Raw genomic sequence first — 22,034 nt, 5'->3', positions numbered from 1 at the left:
TTGGGTATGAAGCTACAAGCTTGTATTTGGTGAGTTTCTCCCATTCCTGTCTGCAGATCCTCTCAAGCTCTGTCAGGTTGGATGGGGAACGTTTCTCAGAGCGATTCTGTAGGTAAAAGATGGCTCAACTTACCTCGCTCTCCCTCTACATTGAACACTATATGACAGAAAAGCAATGGTCAAGAATGAAGCGATTCAGAAGTGCCTTTGTTAGGTGTGTGTGTGTTAGTTTACTCAAGCTGTTTGTAGTCCCGGTGTTATACAGGAAGTGATGCTGTAGTCCGTGGGAGTGTGTGTGTGTTATACAGGAAGTGATGCTGTGGTCCGTGAGGAGTGTGTGTGTTATACAGGAAGTGATGCTGTGGTCCGTGGGAGTGTGTGTGTTATACAGGAAGTGATGCTGTGGTCCGTGGGAGTGTGTGTGTTATACAGGAAGTGATGCTGTGGTCCGTGGGAGTGTGTGTGTGTGTGTTATACAGGAAGTGATGCTGTGGTCCGTGGGAGTGTGTGTGTTATACAGGAAGTGATGCTGTGGTCCGTGTGTGTGTGTGTTATACAGGAAGTGATGCTGTGGTCCGTGGGAGTGTGTGTGTGTTATACAGGAAGTGATGCTGTGGTCCGTGGGAGTGTGTGTGTGTTATACAGGAAGTGATGCTGTGGTCCGTGGGAGTGTGTGTGTGTGTGTTATACAGGAAGTGATGCTGTGGTCCGTGGGAGTGTGTGTGTTATACAGGAAGTGATGCTGTGGTCCGTGGGTGTGTGTGTGTTATACAGGAAGTGATGCTGTGGTCCGTGGGAGTGTGTGTGTTATACAGGAAGTGATGCTGTGGTCCGTGGGAGTGTGTGTGTTATACAGGAAGTGATGCTGTGGTCCGTGGGAGTGTGTGTGTTATACAGGAAGTGATGCTGTGGTCCGTGGGAGTGTGTGTGTTATACAGGAAGTGATGCTGTGGTCCGTGGGAGTGTGTGTGTGTGTTATACAGGAAGTGATGCTGTGGTCCGTGGGAGTGTGTGTGTTATACAGGAAGTGATGCTGTGGTCCGTGGGAGTGTGTGTGTTATACAGGAAGTGATGCTGTGGTCCGTGTGTGTGTGTGTGTGTGTGTTATACAGGAAGTGATGCTGTGGTCCGTGGGTGTGTGTGTGTTATACAGGAAGTGATGCTGTGGTCCGTGGGTGTGTGTGTGTTATACAGGAAGTGATGCTGTGGTCCGTGGGTGTGTGTGTGTTATACAGGAAGTGATGCTGTGGTCTGTGGGAGTGTGTGTGTGTTATACAGGAAGTGATGCTGTGGTCCGTGGGAGTGTGTGTGTGTGTTATACAGGAAGTGATGCTGTGGTCCGTGGGAGTGTGTGTGTTATACAGGAAGTGATGCTGTGGTCCGTGGGAGTGTGTGTGTTATACAGGAAGTGATGCTGTGGTCCGTGGGAGTGTGTGTTATACAGGAAGTGATGCTGTGGTCCGTGGGAGTGTGTGTGTTATACAGGAAGTGATGCTGTGGTCCGTGGGAGTGTGTGTGTTATACAGGAAGTGATGCTGTGGTCCGTGAGGAGTGTGTGTGTTATACAGGAAGTGATGCTGTGGTCCGTGTGTGTGTGGGTGTGTGTGTTATACAGGAAGTGATGCTGTGGTCCGTGGGAGTGTGTGTGTTATACAGGAAGTGATGCTGTGGTCCGTGGGAGTGTGTGTGTTATACAGGAAGTGATGCTGTGGTCCGTGGGAGTGTGTGTGTTATACAGGAAGTGATGCTGTGGTCCGTGGGAGTGTGTGTGTTATACAGGAAGTGATGCTGTGGTCCGTGGGAGTGTGTGTGTTATACAGGAAGTGATGCTGTGGTCCGTGGGTGTGTGTGTGTTATACAGGAAGTGATGCTGTGTTCACCATATCTGTAAACATTTGGTCAGTCTACTTGTCTCAAAGATCCTCCTCGTCAACTCCATAACCATCAACTTCCATGTTAACATCATCTCCTCACACCTCATCACCTCATCACCTCACACCTCATCACCTCATCACCTCACACCTCATCACCTCACACCTCATCACCTCATCACCTCATCACCTCACACCTCACACCTCATCTCCTCACACCTCATCACCTCATCACCTCACACCTCACACCTCACACCTCATCACCTCACACCTCATCTCCTCATCTCCTCATCACCTCACACCTCATCACCTCACACCTCATCACCTCACACCTCATCACCTCACACCTCATCACCTCACACCTCATCACACCTCATCTCCTCACACCTCATCTCCTCACACCTCATCTCCTCACACCTCATCTCCTCACACCTCATCACCTCATCACCTCATCACCTCATCTCCTCACACCTCATCTCCTCACACCTCATCACCTCATCACCTCATCACCTCACACCTCATCTCCTCACACCTCATCTCCTCACACCTCATCACCTCACACCTCATCACCTCATCACCTCACACCTCATCTCCTCACACCTCATCACCTCATCACCTCACACCTCATCTCCTCACACTCATCACCTCATCACCTCATCACCTCACACCTCATCACCTCACACCTCATCTCCTCATCACCTCACACCTCATCTCCTCACACTCACACCTCATCACCTCACACCTCATCACCTCATCACCTCACACCTCATCTCCTCACACCTCATCACCTCATCACCTCACATCTCCTCACACCTCATCACCTCATCACCTCATCACCTCACACCTCATCTCCTCACACCTCATCACCTCATCACCTCATCACCTCACACCTCATCTCCTCACACCTCATCTCCTCACACCTCATCTCCTCACACCTCATCACCTCACACCTCATCACCTCACACCTCATCTCCTCATCACCTCACACCTCATCTCCTCACACCTCATCACCTCACACCTCATCTCCTCACACCTCATCACCTCACACCTCATCACCTCATCACCTCATCTCCTCATCACCTCATCACCTCATCACCTCATCTCCTCACACATCATCTCCTCACACTCATCACCTCACACCTCATCTCCTCACACCTCATCACCTCACACCTCATCTCCTCACACCTCATCACCTCATCACCTCATCACCTCACACATCATCTCCTCACACCTCATCACCTCACACCTCATCTCCTCACACCTCATCACCTCATCACCTCACACCTCATCACCTCACACCTCATCACCTCACACCTCATCACCTCACACCTCATCTCCTCACACCTCATCTCCTCACACCTCATCACCTCACACCTCATCACTCACAACTCATCACCTCACACCTCATCACCTCACACCTCATCACCTCACACCTCATCTCCTCACACCTCATCTCCTCACACCTCATCACCTCACACCTCATCACCTCACACCTCATCACCTCACACCTCATCTCCTCACACCTCATCACCTCATCTCCTCACACCTCATCACCTCATCACCTCACACCTCATCTCCTCATCACCTCACACCTCATCACCTCACACCTCATCACCTCACACCTCATCACATCACACCTCATCCCTCATCACCTCACACCTCATCACCTCATCTCCTCACACCTCATCACCTCACACCTCATCTCCTCACACCTCATCACCTCACACCTCATCTCACACCTCATCTCCTCACACCTCATCACCTCACACCTCATCACCTCACACCTCATCACTTCACACCTCATCACCTCACACCTCATCACCTCACACCTCATCTCCTCACACCTCATCTCCTCACACCTCATCACCTCACACCTCATCACCTCACACCTCATCACCTCATCACCTCACACCTCATCACCTCACACCTCATCTCCTCACACCTCATCACCTCACACCTCATCACCTCACACCTCATCACCTCACACCTCATCTCCTCACACCTCATCCCCTCACACCTCATCACCTCACACCTCATCACCTCACACCTCATCACCTCACACCTCATCACCTCATCACCTCACACCTCATCACCTCACACCTCATCTCCTCACACCTCATCTCCTCACACCTCATCACCTCACACCTCATCACCTCACACCTCATCACCTCACAGCTCATCACCTCACACTCACACCTCATCACCTCACACCTCATCTCCTCACACCTCATCACCTCACACCTCATCACCTCACACCTCATCACCTCACACCTCATCTCCTCACACCTCATCACCTCACACCTCATCACCTCACACCTCATCTCCTCACACCTCATCTCCTCACACCTCATCTCCTCACACCTCATCTCCTCACACCTCATCTCCTCATCTCCTCACACCTCATCTCCTCACACCTCATCTCCTCACACCTCATCTCCTCACACCTCATCACCTCATCTCCTCACACCTCATCACCTCACACCTCATCTCCTCACACCTCATCACCTCACACCTCATCACCTCACACCTCATCTCCTCACACCTCATCTCCTCACACCTCATCTCCTCACACCTCATCACCTCACACCTCATCACCTCACACCTCACACCTCACACCTCATCACCTCATCACCTCATCACCTCACACCTCACACCTCATCACCTCACACTCACACCTCACACCTCATCACCTCACACCTCATCACCTCACACCTCATCACCTCACACCTCATCCCTCATCACCTCACACCTCATCACCTCATCACCTCACACCTCATCTCCTCACACCTCATCACCTCACACCTCATCTCCTCACACCTCATCACCTCACACCTCATCCCCTCACACCTCATCTCCTCACACCTCATCACCTAACACCTCATCACCTCACACCTCATCACCTCCACGCCCCACACCTCATCACCTCACACCTCATCACCTCACACCTCATCTCCTCACACCTCATCTCCTCACACCTCATCACCTCACACCTCATCACCTCACACCTCATCACCTCACCCCTCCTCACCTCATCACCTCACACCTCATCACCTCACACCTCATCACCTCACACCTCATCACCTCATCACCTCACACCTCATCACCTCACACCTCATCTCCTCACACCTCATCACCTCACACCTCATCACCTCACACCTCATCACCTCACACCTCATCACCTCACACCTCATCACCTCACACCTCATCTCCTCACACCTCATCTCCTCACACCTCATCTCCTCACACCTCATCTCCTCACACCTCATCTCCTCACACCTCATCTCCTCATCTCCTCACACCTCATCTCCTCACACCTCATCTCCTCACACCTCATCTCCTCACACCTCATCACCTCATCTCCTCACACCTCATCACCTCACACCTCATCTCCTCACACCTCATGACCTCACACCTCATCACCTCACACCTCATCACCTCACACCTCATCACCTCACACCTCATCACCTCACCACCTCACACCTCATCACTCACACCTCATCACCTCACCTTCCCTGTGTTGTGGTGAACGCTTCCCCCTAATAAGGTTTGTTTTGATTTAGAGGCACATAGCTCACGGCTTGATCCCTACAGCCACCATCGCCCCCCGGCCTGCTGTACCCCGTACCCCTCCCCCTCGCAGCCCGTACCCCTCTCCAGAAAGACCCAGGTACCTATATGGAACATACACCTCACAAACGGATCTGCATCCCAAATGGCATCCTGTACCCTATATAGAATGCACACCTTTTCACCAGGGCCCGTAGGATATTGTGTTTATGTAGGGAATAGGGTGTCATTTGGAATGCATCCTCAACTCTGTCTGACGTCTTTCTCTCCTCTTCCCTTCTCGTTCCTTGTCTCCTCGTTCCTTGTCTCCTCGTTCCTTGTCTACTCGTTCCTTGTTTCCTCGTTCCTTGTCTCCACTTCCCTTCTGGTTCCTTGTCTCCTCGTTCCTTGTCTCCTCATTCCTTGTCTCCTCGTTCCTTGTCTCCTCGTTCCTTGTCTCCACTTCCCTTCTGGTTCCTTGTCTCCTCGTTCCTTGTCTCCTCGTTCCTTGTCTCCACTTCCCTTCTGGTTCCTTGTCTCCTCGTTCCTTGTCTCCTCGTTACTTGTCTCCTCGTTCCTTGTCTCCACTTCCCTTCTGGTTCCTTGTCTCCTCGTTACTTGTCTCCACGTTCCTTGTCTCCACCTCCCTTCTGGTTCCTTGTCTCCTCGTTCCTTGTCTCCTCGTTCCTTGTCTCCTCGTTCCTTGTCTCCACTTCCCTTCTGGTTCCTTGTCTCCTCGTTCCTTGTCTCCTCGTCCCTTCTGGATCCTTGTCTCCTCGTTCCTTGTCTCCTCGTTCCTTGTCTCCACTTCCCTTCTGGTTCCTTGTCTCCTCGTTCCTTGTCTACTCGTTCCTTGTTTCCTCGTTCCTTGTCTCCACTTCCCTTCTGGTTCCTTGTCTCCTCGTTCCTTGTCTCCTCATTCCTTGTCTCCTCGTTCCTTGTCTCCTCGTTCCTTGTCTCCACTTCCCTTCTGGTTCCTTGTCTACTCGTTCCTTGTCTCCTCGTTCCTTGTCTCCACTTCCCTTCTGGTTCCTTGTCTCCTCGTTCCTTGTCTCCTCGTTCCTTGTCTCCTCGTTCCTTGTCTCCACTTCCCTTCTGGTTCCTTGTCTCCTCGTTCCTTGTCTCCACTTCCCTTCTGGTTCCTTGTCTCCTCATTCCTTGTCTCCTCGTTCCTTGTCTCCTCGTTCCTTGTCTCCACTTCCCTTCTCTCCTCTACCCCTCTCGTTCCTTGTCTCCTCGTTCCTTGTCTCCTCGTTCCTTGTCCCCTCGTTCCTTGTCTCCACTTCCCTTCTCTCCTCTACCCTTCTCGTTCCTTGTCTCCTCGTTCCTTGTCTCCACTTCCCTTCTCGTTCCTTGTCTCCTTGTTCCTTGTCGCCACTTCCCTTCTCGTTCCTTGTCTCCTCGTTCCTTGTCGCCACTTCCCTTCTCGTTCCTTGTCTCCTCGTTCCTTGTCTCCACTTCCCTTCTCTCCTCTTCCCTTCTCGTTCCTTGTCTCCTCGTTCCTTGTATCCACTTCCCTTCTCTCCTCTACCCTTCTCGTTCTTTGTCTCCTCGTTCCTTGTCTCCTCGTTCCTTGTCTCCTCGTTCCTTTTTTCCTCTACCCTTCCACCCTCTTCTGTCATCCTTTTTCTTTCTAACCTTATTGCCATGACTCTCAGATGACTTATTGTACATGTAAGTATGAGTGACTATGTGAATTCTGACTTATCTATCCTAAAACCTCTTATTACAGGTGACATCATCTCACCAGGGGCTAAAACCTGTTATTTCAGGTGACCTCATCCCATCTGTCCTAAAACCTCTTATTACAGGTGACATCATCTCACCTGGGCTAAAATCTGTTATTACAGGTGATCTCATCCCATCTATCCTAAAACCTCTTATTACAGGTGACCTCATCCCATCTGGGCTAAAACCTGTTATTTCAGGTGACCTCATCCCATCTGTCCTAAAACCTCTTATTACAGGTGACATCATCTCACCTGGGCTAAAATCTGTTATTACAGGTGATCTCATCCCATCTATCCTAAAACCTCTTATTACAGGTGACCTAATCCCATCTGTCCTAAAACCTCTTATTACAGGTGACATCATCTCACCTGGGCTAAAACCTGTTATTTCAGGTGACCTCATCCCATCTGTCCTAAAACCTCTTATTACAGGTGACATCATCCCATCTATCCTAAAACCTGTTATTACAGGTGACATCATCCCATCTGGGCTAAAACCTGTTATTACAGGTGACCTCATCCCATCTATCCTAAAACCTGTTATTACAGGTGACCTCATCCCATCTGGGCTAAAACCTGTTATTACAGGTGACCTCATCCCATCTGGGCTAAAACCTGTTATTACAGGTGACCTCATCCCATCTGGGCTAAAACCTGTTATTACAGGTGACCTCCTCCCATCTGGGCTAAAACCTGTAATTACAGGTGACCTCATCCCATCTTGGCTAAAACCTGTAATTACAGGTGACATCATCTCATCTGGGCTAAAATGTGTTATTACAGATGACCTCCCATCTGGGTTAAAACCTATAATTACAGGTAACCTCATCCCATCTGGGTTAAAACCTGTAATTACAGGTGACCTCAGCCCATCTGGGTTAAAACCTGTAATTACAGGTGACCTCAGCCCATCTGGGTTAAAACCTGTAATTACAGGTGACCTCAGCCCATCTGGGTTAAAACCTGTAATTACAGGTAACCTCATCCCATCTGGGTTAAAACCTGTAATTACAGGAAACCTCATCCCATCTGGGTTAAAACCTGTAATTACAGGAAACCTCATCCCATCTGGGTTAAAACCTGTAATTACAGGTAACCTCATCCCATCTGGGTTAAAACCTGTAATTACAGGTAACCTCATCCCATCTCGGTTAAAACCTGTAATTACAGCTAACCTCATCCCATCTGGGTTATAATCTGTTATTACAGGTAACCTCATCCATTCTGGGTTAAAACCTGTAATTACAGGTGACCTCAGCCCATCTGGGTTAAAACCTGTAATTACAGGTGACCTCAGCCCATCTGGGTTAAAACCTGTAATTACAGGTAACCTCATCCCATCTGGGTTAAAACCTGTAATTACAGGAAACCTCATCCCATCTGGGTTAAAACCTTAGTGTCACGGACTTCAAAGTACCACTTGTTTTTGTTGTTGACTCCCATCTGTGCTTATTGAACCCTCATCCATCTGTGTTTAATGAACCCTCATCCATCTGTGTGTTTATGAACCCTCATCCATCTGTGTTTAATGAACCCTCATCCATCTGTGCTTAATGAACCCTCATCCATCTGTGTGTTAATGAACCCTCATCCATCTGTGTGTTAATGAACCCTCATCCATCTGTGTGTAATGAACCCTCATCCATCTGTGCTTAATGAACCCTCATCCATCTGTGCTTAAATAACCCTCATCCATCTGTTTAATGAACCCTCATCCATCTGTTTAATGAACCCTCATCCATCTGTGTTTAATGAACCCTCATCCATCTGTGTGTTAATGAACCCTCATCCATCTGTGTTTAATGAACCCTCATCCATCTGTTTAATGAACCCTCATCCATCTGTGTTTAATGAACCCTCATCCATCTGTGTGTTAATGAACCCTCATCCATTTGTGTTTAATGAACCCTCATCCATTTGTGCTTAATGAACCCTCATCCATCTGTTTAATGAACCCTCATCCGTCAGTGTTTAATGAACCCTCATCCATCTGTGTGTTAATGAACCCTCATCCATCTGTTTAATGAACCCTCATCCATCTGTGTGTTAATGAACCCTCATCCATCTGTGTGTTAATGAACCCTCATCCATCTGTGTGTTAATGAACCCTCATCCATCTGTGTGTTAATGAACCCTCATCCATCTGTGCTTAATGAACCCTCATCCATCTGTGCTTAATGAACCCTCATCCATCTGTGCTTAATGAACCCTCATCCATCTGTGCGTTAATGAACCCTCATCCGTCTGTGTTTAATGAACCCTCATCCATCTGTTTAATGAACCCTCATCCATCTGTGTGTTAATGAACCCTCATCCATCTGTGTGTTAATGAACCCTCATCCATCTGTTTAATGAACCCTCATCCATCTGTGCTTAATGAACCCTCATCCATCTGTTTAATGAACCCTCATCCATCTGTTTAATGAACCCTCATCCATCTGTTTAATGAACCCTCATCCATCTGTGTTTAATGAACCCTCATCCATCTGTGTTTAATGAACCCTCATCCATCTGTGTTTAATGAACCCTCATCCATCTGTGTTAATGAACCCTCATCCATCTGTTTTAATGAACCCTCATCCATTTGTGTGTTAATGAACCCTCATCCATTTGTGTGTTAATGAACCCTCATCCATCTGTTTTAATGAACCCTCATCCATTTGTGTGTTAATGAACCCTCATCCATTTGTGTGTTAATGAACCCTCATCCATCTGTGTGTTAATGAACCCTCATCCATCTGTGTGTTAATGAACCCTCATCCATTTGTGTTTAATGAACCCTCATCCATCTGTTTAATGAACCCTCATCCATCTGTTTAATGAACCCTCATCCATCTGTGTTTAATGAACCCTCATCCATTTGTGTGTTAATGAACCCTCATCCATTTGTGTGTTAATGAACCCTCATCCATCTGTTTTAATGAACCCTCATCCATCTGTGCTTAATGAACCCTCATCCATCTGTGCTTAATGAACCCTCATCCATCTTCTTAATGAACCCTCATCCATCTGTTTAATGAACCCTCATCCATCTGTGTTTAATGAACCCTCATCCATCTGTGCTTAATGAACCCTCATCCATCTGTTTAATGAACCCTCATCCATTTGTGCTTAATGAACCCTCATCCATCTGTTTAATGAACCCTCATCCATCAGTGTTTAATGAACCCTCATCCATCTGTGTGTTAATGAACCCTCATCCATCTGTTTAATGAACCCTCATCCGTCAGTGTTTAATGAACCCTCATCCATCTGTGTTAATGAACCCTCATCCATCTGTGTGTTAATGAACCCTCATCCATCTGTGTTTAATGAACCCTCATCCATCTGTGTTTAATGAACCCTCATCCATCTGTGTTTAATGAACCCTCATCCATCTGTGTTAATGAACCCTCATCCATCTGTTTTAATGAACCCTCATCCATCTGTGCTTAATGAACCCTCATCCATTTGTGTGTTAATGAACCCTCATCCATCTGTTTTAATGATCCCCCATCCATCTGTGTGTTAATGAACCCTCATCCATTTGTGTGTTAATGAACCCTCATCCATTTGTGCTTAATGAACCCTCATCCATTTGTGCTTAATGAACCCTCATCCATCTGTTTAATGAACCCTCATCCATCAGTGTTTAATGAACCCTCATCCATCTGTGTGTTAATGAACCCTCATCCATCTGTTTAATGAACCCTCATCCATCTGTGTGTTAATGAACCCTCATCCATCTGTGTGTTAATGAACCCTCATCCATCTGTTTAATGAACCCTCATCCATCAGTGTTTAATGAACCCTCATCCATCTGTTTTAATGAACCCTCATCCATCTGTGTGTTAATGAACCCTCATCCATCTGTGTGTTAATGAACCCTCATCCGTCTGTGTTTAATGAACCCTCATCCATCTGTTTAATGAACCCTCATCCATCTGTGTGTTAATGAACCATCATCCATCTGTGCTTAATGAACCCTCATCCATCTGTTTAATGAACCCTCATCCATCTGTGCTTAATGAACCCTCATCCATCTGTGCTTAATGAACCCTCATCCATCTGTTTAATGAACCCTCATCCATCTGTTTAATGAACCCTCATCCATCTGTTTAATGAACCCTCATCCATCTGTGTTTAATGAACCCTCATCCATCAGTTTAATGAACCCTCATCCATCTGTTTAATGAACCCTCATCCATCTGTGTTTAATGAACCCTCATCCATCTGTTTAATGAACCCTCATCCATCTGTGTTTAATGAACCCTCATCCATCTGTGTTTAATGAACCCTCATCCATCTGTGTTTAATGAACCCTCATCCATCTGTGTTTAATGAACCCTCATCCATCTGTGTTTAATGAACCCTCATCCATCTGTGTTTAATGAACCCTCATCCATCTGTGTTTAATGAACCCTCATCCATCTGTGTTTAATGAACCCTCATCCATCTGTGTTTAATGAACCCTCATCCATCTGTGTTTAATGAACCCTCATCCATCTGTGTTTAATGAACCCTCATCCATCTGTGTTTAATGAACCCTCATCCATCTGTGTTTAATGAACCCTCATCCATCTGTTTAATGAACCCTCATCCATCTGTGTTTAATGAACCCTCATCCATCTGTGTTTAATGAACCCTCATCCATCTGTGTTTAATGAACCCTCATCCATCTGTTTAATGAACCCTCATCCATCTGTGTTTAATGAACCCTCATCCATCTGTTTAATGAACCCTCATCCATCTGTTTAATGAACCCTCATCCATCTGTGTTTAATGAACCCTCATCCATCTGTTTAATGAACCCTCATCCATCTGTGTTTAATGAACCCTCATCCATCTGTGTTTAATGAACCCTCATCCATCTGTGTTTAATGAACCCTCATCCATCTGTGTTTAATGAACCCTCATCCATCTGTGTTTAATGAACCCTCATCCATCTGTGTTTAATGAACCCTCATCCATCTGTGTTTAATGAACCCTCATCCATCTGTGTGTTAATGAACCCTCATCCATCTGTTTAATGAACCCTCATCCATCTGTGTTTAATGAACCCTCATCCATCTGTGTTTAATGAACCCTCATCCATCTGTTTAATGAACCCTCATCCATCTGTGTTTAATGAACCCTCATCCATCTGTGTTTAATGAACCCTCATCCATCTGTGTTTAATGAACCCTCATCTATCTGTGCTTAATGAACCCTCATCCATCTGTGTTTAATGAACCCTCATCCATCTGTTTAATGAACCCTCATCCATCTGTTTAATGAACCCTCATCCATCTGTTTAATGAACCCTCATCCATCTGTGTTTAATGAACCCTCATCCATCTGTTTAATGAACCCTCATCCATCTGTGTGTTAATGAACCCTCATCCATCTGTTTAATGAACCCTCATCCATCTGTGTTTAATGAACCCTCATCCATCTGTTTAATGAACCCTCATCCATCTGTGTTTAATGAACCCTCATCCATCTGTGTGTTAATGAACCCTCATCCATCTGTGTTTAATGAACCCTCATCCATCTGTTTAATGAACCCTCATCCATCTGTGTTTAATGAACCCTCATCCATCTGTTTAATGAACCCTCATCCATCTGTGTTTAATGAACCCTCATCCATCTGTTTAATGAACCCTCATCCATCTGTTTAATGAACCCTCATCCATCTGTGTGTTAATGAACCCTCATCCATCTGTGTTTAATGAACCCTCATCCATCTGTTTAATGAACCCTCATCCATCTGTGTTTAATGAACCCTCATCCATCTGTGTTTAATGAACCCTCATCCATCTGTTTAATGAACCCTCATCCATCTGTGTTTAATGAACCCTCATCCATCTGTTTAATGAACCCTCATCCATCTGTGTTTAATGAACCCTCATCCATCTGTTTAATGAACCCTCATCCATCTGTTTAATGAACCCTCATCCATCTGTGTTTAATGAACCCTCATCCATAGTGACTGTGTGTTTTCTACTTTTGTCTCCACTTCCTCTTTAACTCGCCTTTCTGTCCGTACTACAGGTCTGCCTTGGCAGCCGCCATCTTGTCGTCGTCGTTGACCGGCCGGACCATCGCCCTCCCTCCTGCACGCCCCAGATCCTTCTCCGAGAGTGACTGCTCACGCTCAGAGACACACACCACGTTCCAGCCTTACGCCAGCACGGCGCTCTACACTCGGTAGGCCGACAATCAATTCTCCTGCAATTCCTTGCATCCTGTCTCCTAGCGTCTTGTTTGAAACGTATTGGAGGAGAAGGCTCAAGGTCCCGCCCCTCAGACCTTCTTCTCCAATACTTTTTGAGGAAGAGTCGAGCACAGATGAATTGAGAGAGAGCCTGCAGTGCCACCTACAGATGTCGTATCTTAATTTGACCCAGTTTTTCACAGCAGGAAAATAATCCTGCGGCAACAGGAAATGTTCATTATTATGTGGATTATAATTATATACATGTTTTGTGGTGGTTGATATATTTTTCATTAGGGCAAAATAACATCTGACATGTTTTTAAGTGGAACATTTATAAACATTAGCAACGTTTTTAAACCTTAAATCCTGCAACAACATGTTGATCAAATGAAGATCCTATATCTGTAGTAGGTCACTTACAGTAGTCTGCCCTCAGTGACCAAAGCTGTGAATCAGTGATACCAGTCTAAAGGAGTAGATCTGTGATCTCTCTCTCATGTCTTTATTTAGAGACGGAGAGCCAGAATCGTTGGCTGGCCGGCCTCGCTTGCCCTCTCCTAGGCTCTCTGAAGACCATGATGATGATGATGAAGAGGAGGAGGAGGACTTAGAGAGATCGGTTCTGTCAGATGAAGATGGTCATGTCTACCAGTCTCTGGATCGCCGGGGGAGAAGTCCGACCAGAGACGGATATGACCTCTACGCCCGGCCTGTAAAACAGGTAGGAAGAGTTTGGGTCATGACCTCTACACCCGGCCTGTAAAACAGGTAGGAAGAGTTTGGGTCATGACCTCTACGCCCGGCCTGTAAAACAGGTAGGAAGAGTTTGGGTCCTGACCTCTACGCCCGGCCTGTAAAACAGGTAGGAAGAGTTTGGGTCATGACCTCTACGCCCGGCCTGTAAAACAGGTAGGAAGAGTTTGGGTCATGACCTCTACGCCCGGCCTGTAAAACAGGTAGGAAGAGTTTGGGTCATGACCTCTACGCCCGGCCTGTATAACAGGTAGGAAGAGTTTGGGTCATGACCTCTACGCCCGGCCTGTATAACAGGTAGGAAGAGTTTGGGTCATGACCTCTACGCCCGGCCTGTATAACAGGTAGGAAGAGTTTGGGTCATGACCTCTACACCCGGCCTTTAAAACAGGTAGGAAGAGTTTGGGTCCTGACCTCTACACCCGGCCTGTATAACAGGTAGTAAAACTGTAAAACATGTGGCAAAGTAATACAATGTTTGTCCTGAATACAGTGTTGTGTTTGGGGCAAATCCCATACAACACATTACTGAGTACCACTCCTCATATATTCAAGCATAGTGGTTGCTGCATCATGTTATGGGTATGCTTGTCATGGTTAAGGACTGGGGAGTTTTTCAGGATTAAAATAAAATGGAATGGAGCTAAGCACAGGCAAAATCCTAGAGGAAAACCTGGTTCAGTTTGCTTTCCACCAGACACTGGGAGATGAATTCACCTTTCAGCAGGTCAATGACCTAAAACACAAGGCCACATCTACACTAAAGGTGTTCGCCAAAAGGCACGTGGGAGACTCCCCAAACATATGGAAGAAGGTACTGTGGGAGACTCCCCAAACATATGGAAGAAGGTACTGTGGGAGACTCCCCACTCCCCAAACATATGGAAGAAGGTACTGTGGGAGACTCCCCAAACATATGGAAGAAGGTACTCTGGTCAGATGAGACTCAAATTCAGCTTTTTTTTCCATCAAGGAAAACACTATGTCTGGCGCAAACCCAAAACCTCTCATCACAGTGAAGCATGGTGGTGGCAGCATCATGCTGTGGGGATGTTTTTAATCGGCAGGGAAACTGGTCAGAATTGAAGGAATGATGGATGTTGCTAAATACAGGGAAATTCTTGAGGGAAACGTTTTCAGTCTTCCAGAGATTTGAGACTGGGACAGAGGTTCACCTTCCAGCAGGACAATGACCCTAAGCATACTGCTAAAGCAACACTCGACTGGTTTAAAGGAGAAACATTTAAATATCTTGGAATGGCCTAATCAAAGCCCAGACCTCAATCCAATTGAGAATCTGTGATTTGACTTAAAATTGCTGCACACCAGCGGAACCCATCCAACTTGAAGGAGCTGGAGCAGTTTTGTCTTGAGGAATCGGCAACAATCCCAGTGGCTGGAAGTGCCAAGCTTATAGAGACATACCCCAGGAGACTTGCAGCTGTAATTGCTGTAAAAAGTGGCTCTACAAAGTATTGCCTTTGTGGGGGTTAATATTTATGCACGCTCAAGTTCAGTTTTTTTGGCTGTCTTGTTTGTTTCACAATAAACTATATTTTGCATCTTCAGGCATATTGTGTAAATCAAGTGATACAAAACCCCGAAAAATCCATTTTAATTCCAGGTTGTAAAGGCAACAAAATAGTTAAAATGCCAAGGGGGTTGAGTACTCCGTAAGCCGCTGTAGGCGGTTGGGGCGTTGACAGTGCTGCTGCAGCCTTTCAGGACCAACCAACCCGTAACCCCATAACAGGCTCTGAATTAAAGATACTCGTTAAAAGATATGCCTCTGTCTGAGAGGAACGAGCCAAGGGCTTAGAGGGTTTCAGACTGGGGTGGAGGTGACAGCATCATGACAGGACAGAGTGTCTGAGAGGAACGCGCCAAGGGGGGTTGAATACTCCGTAACAGCAGCTCTGAATGGCAATTCAACTGTCTTCTCTTAAACTCTGAATGGCAATTCAACTGTCTTCTCTTTAAACTCTGAATGGCAATTCAACTGTCTTCTCTTTAAACTCTGAATGGCAATTCAACTGTCTTCTCTTAAACCCTGAATGGCAATTCAACTGTCTTCTCTTTAAACCCTGAATGGCAATTCAACTGTCTTCTCTTTAAACTCTGAATGGCAATTCAACTGTCTTCTCTTTAAACTCTGAATGGCAATTCAACTGTCTTCTTTTAAACTCTGAATGGCAATTCAACTGTCTTCTCTGTAAACTCTGAATGGCAATTCAACTGTCTTCTCTTAAACTCTGAATGGCAATTCAACTGTCTTCTCTTTAAACTCTGAATGGCAATTCAACTGTCTTCTCTGAATGGCAATTCAACTGTCTTCTGAATGGCAATTCAACTGTCTTCTGAATGGCAATTCAACTGTCTTCTCTGAATGGCAATTCAACTGTCTTCTCTGTAAACTCTGAATGGCAATTCAACTGTCTTCTCCTTAAACTCTGAATGGCAATTCAACTGTCTTCTCTGTAAACTCTGAATGGCAATTCAACTGTCTTCTCTGTAAACCCTGAATGGCAATTCAACTGTCTTCTCTTTAAACTCTGAATGGCAATTCAACTGTCTTCTCTGTAAACCCTGAATGGCAATTCAACTGTCTTCTCTGTAAACTCTGAATGGCAATTCAACTGTCTTCTCTGTAAACTCTGAATGGCAATTCAACTGTCTTCTGTAAACTCTGAATGGCAATTCAACTGTCTTCTCTTTAAACTCTGAATGGCAATTCAACTGTCTTCTCTTTAAACTCTGAATGGCTATTCAACTGTCTTCTCTTTAAACTCTGAATGGCAATTCAACTGTCTTCTCTTTAAACTCTGAATGGCTATTCAACTGTCTTCTCTTTAAACTCTGAATGGCAATTCAACTGTCTTCTCTTAAACTCTGAATGGCTATTCAACTGTCTTCTCTTAAACTCTGAATGGCAATTCAACTGTCTTCTCTTTAAACTCTGAATGGCAATTCAACTGTCTTCTCTGAATGGCAAACTGTCTTCTGAATGGCAATTCAACTGTCTTCTCTGTAAACTCTGAATGGCAATTCAACTGTCTTCTCTTAAACTCTGAATGGCAATTCAACTGTCTTCTCTGAATGGCAATTCAACTGTCTTCTGAATGGCAATTCAACTGTCTTCTGAATGGCAAACTGTCTTCTCTGAATGGCAATTCAACTGTCTTCTCTGTAAACCCTGAATGGCAATTCAACTGTCTTCTCTTTAAACTCTGAATGGCAATTCAACTGTCTTCTCTTAAACCCTGAATGGCAATTCAACTGTCTTCTCTTAAACTCTGAATGGCAATTCAACTGTCTTCTCTGTAAACTCTGAATGGCAATTCAACTGTCTTCTTTAAACTCTGAATGGCTATTCAACTGTCTTCTCTTTAAACTCTGAATGGCAATTCAACTGTCTTCTCTTTAAACTCTGAATGGCTATTCAACTGTCTTCTCTTTAAACTCTGAATGGCTATTCAACTGTCTTCTCTTTAAACTCTGAATGGCAATTCAACTGTCTTCTCTTTAAACTCTGAATGGCAATTCAACTGTCTTCTCTTAAACTCTGAATGGCAATTCAACTGTCTTCTCTTAAACTCTGAATGGCTATTCAACTGTCTTCTGAATGGCAATTCAACTGTCTTCTGAATGGCAATTCAACTGTCTTCTCTGAATGGCAATTCAACTGTCTTCTCTGAATGGCAATTCAACTGTCTTCTCTCAATGGCAATTCAACTGTCTTCTCTCAATGGCAATTCAACTGTCTTCTGAATGGCAATTCAACTGTCTTCTCAATGGCAATTCAACTGTCTTCTCTCAATGGCAATTCAACTGTCTTCTCAATGGCAATTCAACTGTCTTCTCTGAATGGCAATTCAACTGTCTTCTCTCAATGGCAATTCAACTGTCTTCTTTAAACTCTGAATGGCAATTCAACTGTCTTCTCTTTAAACTCTCAATGGCAATTCAACTGTCTTCTCCTTAAACTCTGAATGGCAATTCAACTGTCTTCTCTGAATGGCAATTCAACTGTCTTCTCTCAATGGCAATTCAACTGTCTTCTCTGAATGGCAATTCAACTGTCTTCTCTGAATGGCAATTCAACTGTCTTCTCTCTAAACTGAATGGCAATTCAACTGTCTTCTCTGTAAACTCTGAATGGCAATTCAACTGTCTTCTCTTTAAACTCTGAATGGCAATTCAACTGTCTTCTCTGTAAACTCTGAATGGCAATTCAACTGTCTTCTCTTTAAACCCTGAATGGCAATTCAACTGTCTTCTCTTTAAACTCTCCAGCTGTGTGTGTTGTGTTAAATCCTTGTCTCTGTTTTCCAGAGTGATGTTCTGTCAGAGGGCAGAGAGGAGACTGATGACTCTGCCTTCGACATAGTGTCCCCCCTACCCCCAGGTTGGTCCCCCCTCTACCCCCAGGTTGCCCCCCCTCTACCCCCAGGTTGGTCCCCCCCACACACACACACCAAACACACTGTCTGCACTCACTATTCAGATTATAAAATATAAAATAACAGAATAACAACAGATGTATTCCAGAGGAAGCTGAGGTTCAACAGATGTTTCCATAATTAATATAGCTCTGTTTTCCAGAGGAAGCTGAGGTTCAACAGATGTTTCCATAATTAATATAGCTCTGTATTCCAGAGGAAGCTGAGGTTCAACAGATGTTTCCATAATTAATATAGCTCTGTTTTCCAGAGGAAGCTGAGGTTCAACAGATGTTTCCATAATTAATATAGCTCTGTTTTCCAGAGGAAGCTGAGGTTCAACAGATGTTTCCATAATTAATATAGCTCTGTTTTCCAGAGGAAGCTGAGGTTCAACAGATGTTTCCATAATTAATATAGCTCTGTTTTCCAGAGGAAGCTGAGGTTCAACAGATGTTTCCATAATTAATATAGCTCTGTTTTCCAGAGGAAGCTGAGGTTCAACAGATGTTTCCATAATTAATATAGCTCTGTATTCCAGAGGAAGCTGAGGTTCAACAGATGTTTCCATAATTAATATAGCTCTGTTTTCCAGAGGAAGCTGAGGTTCAACAGATGTTTCCATAATTAATATAGCTCTGTTTTCCAGAGGAAGCTGAGGTTCAACAGATGTTTCCATAATTAATATAGCTCTGTATTCCAGAGGAAGCTGAGGTTCAACAGATGTTTCCATAATTAATATAGCTCTGTTTTCCAGAGGAAGCTGAGGTTCAACAGATGTTTCCATAATTAATATAGCTCTGTATTCCAGAGGAAGCTGAGGTTCAACAGATGTTTCCATAATTAATATAGCTCTGTATTCCAGAGGAAGCTGAGGTTCAACAGATGTTTCCATAATTAATATAGCTCTGTATTCCAGAGGAAGCTGAGGTTCAACAGATTTTTCCATAATTAATATAGCTCTGTATTCCAGAGGAAGCTGAGGTTCAACAGATGTTTCCATAATTAATATAGCTCTGTATTCCAGAGGAAGCTGAGGTTCAACAGATGTTTCCATAATTAATATAGCTCTGTATTCCAGAGGAAGCTGAGGTTCAACAGATGTTTCCATAATTAATATAGCTCTGTTTCCAGAGGAAGCTGAGGTTCAACAGATGTTTCCATAATTAATATAGCTCTGTTTTCCAGAGGAAGCTGAGGTTCAACAGATGTTTCCATAATTAATATAGCTCTGTATTCCAGAGGAAGCTGAGGTTCAACAGATGTTTCCATAATTAATATAGCTCTGTATTCCAGAGGAAGCTGAGGTTCATCAGATGTTTCCATAATTAATATAGCTCTGTATTCCAGAGGAAGCTGAGGTTCAACAGATGTTTCCATAATTAATATAGCTCTGTTTTCCAGAGGAAGCTGAGGTTCAACAGATGTTTCCATAATTAATATAGCTCTGTATTCCAGAGGAAGCTGAGGTTCAACAGATGTTTCCATAATTAATATAGCTCTGTTTTCCAGAGGAAGCTGAGGTTCAACAGATGTTTCCATAATTAATATAGCTCTGTATTCCAGAGGAAGCTGAGGTTCAACAGATGTTTCCATAATTAATATAGCTCTGTATTCCAGAGGAAGCTGAGGTTCAACAGATGTTTCCATAATTAATATAGCTCTGTATTCCAGAGGAAGCTGAGGTTCAACAGATGTTTCCATAATTAATATAGCTCTGTATTCCAGAGGAAGCTGAGGTTCAACAGATGTTTCCATAATTAATATAGCTCTGTATTCCAGAGGAAGCTGAGGTTCAACAGATGTTTCCATAATTAATATAGCTCTGTATTCCAGAGGAAGCTGAGGTTCAACAGATGTTTCCATAATTAATATAGCTCTGTATTCCAGAGGAAGCTGAGGTTCAACAGATGTTTCCATAATTAATATAGCTCTGTTTTCCAGAGGAAGCTGAGGTTCAACAGATGTTTCCATAATTAATATAGCTCTGTTTTCCAGAGGAAGCTGAGGTTCAACAGATGTTTCCATAATTAATATAGCTCTGTATTCCAGAGGAAGCTGAGGTTCAACAGATGTTTCCATAATTAATATAGCTCTGTTTTCCAGAGGAAGCTGAGGTTCAACAGATGTTTCCATAATTAATATAGCTCTGTATTCCAGAGGAAGCTGAGGTTCAACAGATGTTTCCATAATTAATATAGCTCTGTATTCCAGAGGAAGCTGAGGTTCAACAGATGTTTCCATAATTAATATAGCTCTGTATTCCAGAGGAAGCTGAGGTTCAACAGATGTTTCCATAATTAATATAGCTCTGTTTTCCAGAGGAAGCTGAGGGTCAACAGATGTTTCCAACACCAGTTCAGAAGGTAAAACACTTATTTTTTCAAAATCTTTCTGCTGTCATTTTTTTCCTTGAGATTGTATGCATCCCAAATTATTCCCTATATAGTGCACTACTTTAGACCAGAGCCCTATTCCCTATATAGTGGTACTACTATTGACCAGAGCCCTATTCCCTATATAGTGCACTACTGTAGACCAGAGCCCTCTGGCACCCTATTCCCTATATAGTGCACTACTTAAGACCAGAGCCCTTTGTAAGGCCTGGTCTTAAGTGTAGTGCACTATGTAGGGACTGGTGTTCCATTTGGGACGAAGATGAGGATATTCTAGTGATGAGTTAATTGAGACCACGTCTGCCCTATGGCACCCTATTGCCTATATAGTGCACTACTTTAGAATGAAACCCTTTGTCCTGTATACTGTAGTGCACTACTTTGGACCAGGGCCCGATGCTCAAATGTTATGCACTATATAGGGAATTAGTGTCCATTTGGGAGAAATCCTCTGAGTCAGTCTGTCCATTTGTCTGAGGAACTGACTGTCTGGGTAAAATACGTCACATTCCCCTGATACACTGAAGGACCCAGAAACACTGAGCAAAAGTAGGTTATAGGGTTTGGTTCCTTGTCTTATCTCTTTCTCTCTCTGCCTCTCGTTCTCTCTCTGCCTCTTTCTCTCTGCCTCTTTCTCTCTGCCTCTTTCTCTCTCTGCCTCTTTCTCTCTGCCTCTCTTTCTCTCTCTCTGCCTCTCTTCTATCTCTTTCTCTCTGCCTTCTTTCTCTCTCTGCCTCTCATTCTCTCTCTGCCTCTCATTCTCTCTCTGCCTCTCGTTCTCTCTCTGCCTCTCGTTCTCTCTCTGCCTCTCGTTCTCTCTCTGCCTCTCTTTCTCTCTCTGCCTCTAATTCTCTCTCTGCCTCTCTTTCTCTCTCTCTGCCTCTCTTCTCTCTCTCTCTGCCTCTCTTCTCTCTCTCTGTCCTCTTCTCTCTCTCTCTGCCTCTGCCTCTCTCTGCCTCTCATTCTCTCTCTGCCTCTCTTTCTCTCTCTTCTATCTGCCTCTCTTTCTCTCTCTGCCTCTCGTTCTCTCTCTCTGCCTCTCTCTTCTCTCTCTCTGCCTCTCTTTCTCTCTCTGCCTCTCTCTCTCTCTCTCTGCCCCTCTTTCTCTCTCTGCCTCTTTT

The 22,034-nt window shown here is 44.8% G+C and overlaps 1 protein-coding gene across 1 annotated transcript in view; it reads left to right on the top strand.

Moving 5' to 3' along the window:
- The window catches only part of LOC127922598 (centrosomal protein of 89 kDa-like), a 32,291-nt gene that overhangs the window by 2,015 nt on the left and 8,242 nt on the right, over positions 1–22,034 (top strand). Inside the window, exons 2-6 of the mRNA XM_052506430.1 lie at positions 5,432–5,538; positions 13,160–13,315; positions 13,836–14,046; positions 18,411–18,483; positions 20,840–20,883. Coding sequence (XP_052362390.1) covers positions 5,432–5,538; positions 13,160–13,315; positions 13,836–14,046; positions 18,411–18,483; positions 20,840–20,883 — 591 coding nt within the window. The remainder of the gene's footprint in view (positions 1–5,431; positions 5,539–13,159; positions 13,316–13,835; positions 14,047–18,410; positions 18,484–20,839; positions 20,884–22,034) is intronic.

Source organism: Oncorhynchus keta, unplaced genomic scaffold (assembly GCF_023373465.1).
Source record: "Oncorhynchus keta strain PuntledgeMale-10-30-2019 unplaced genomic scaffold, Oket_V2 Un_contig_26362_pilon_pilon, whole genome shotgun sequence".
Lineage (NCBI taxonomy): Eukaryota > Metazoa > Chordata > Actinopteri > Salmoniformes > Salmonidae > Oncorhynchus > Oncorhynchus keta.
Note: the sequence above shows the minus strand (reverse complement) of the source record. Positions and strands in the feature narration are given on the sequence as shown.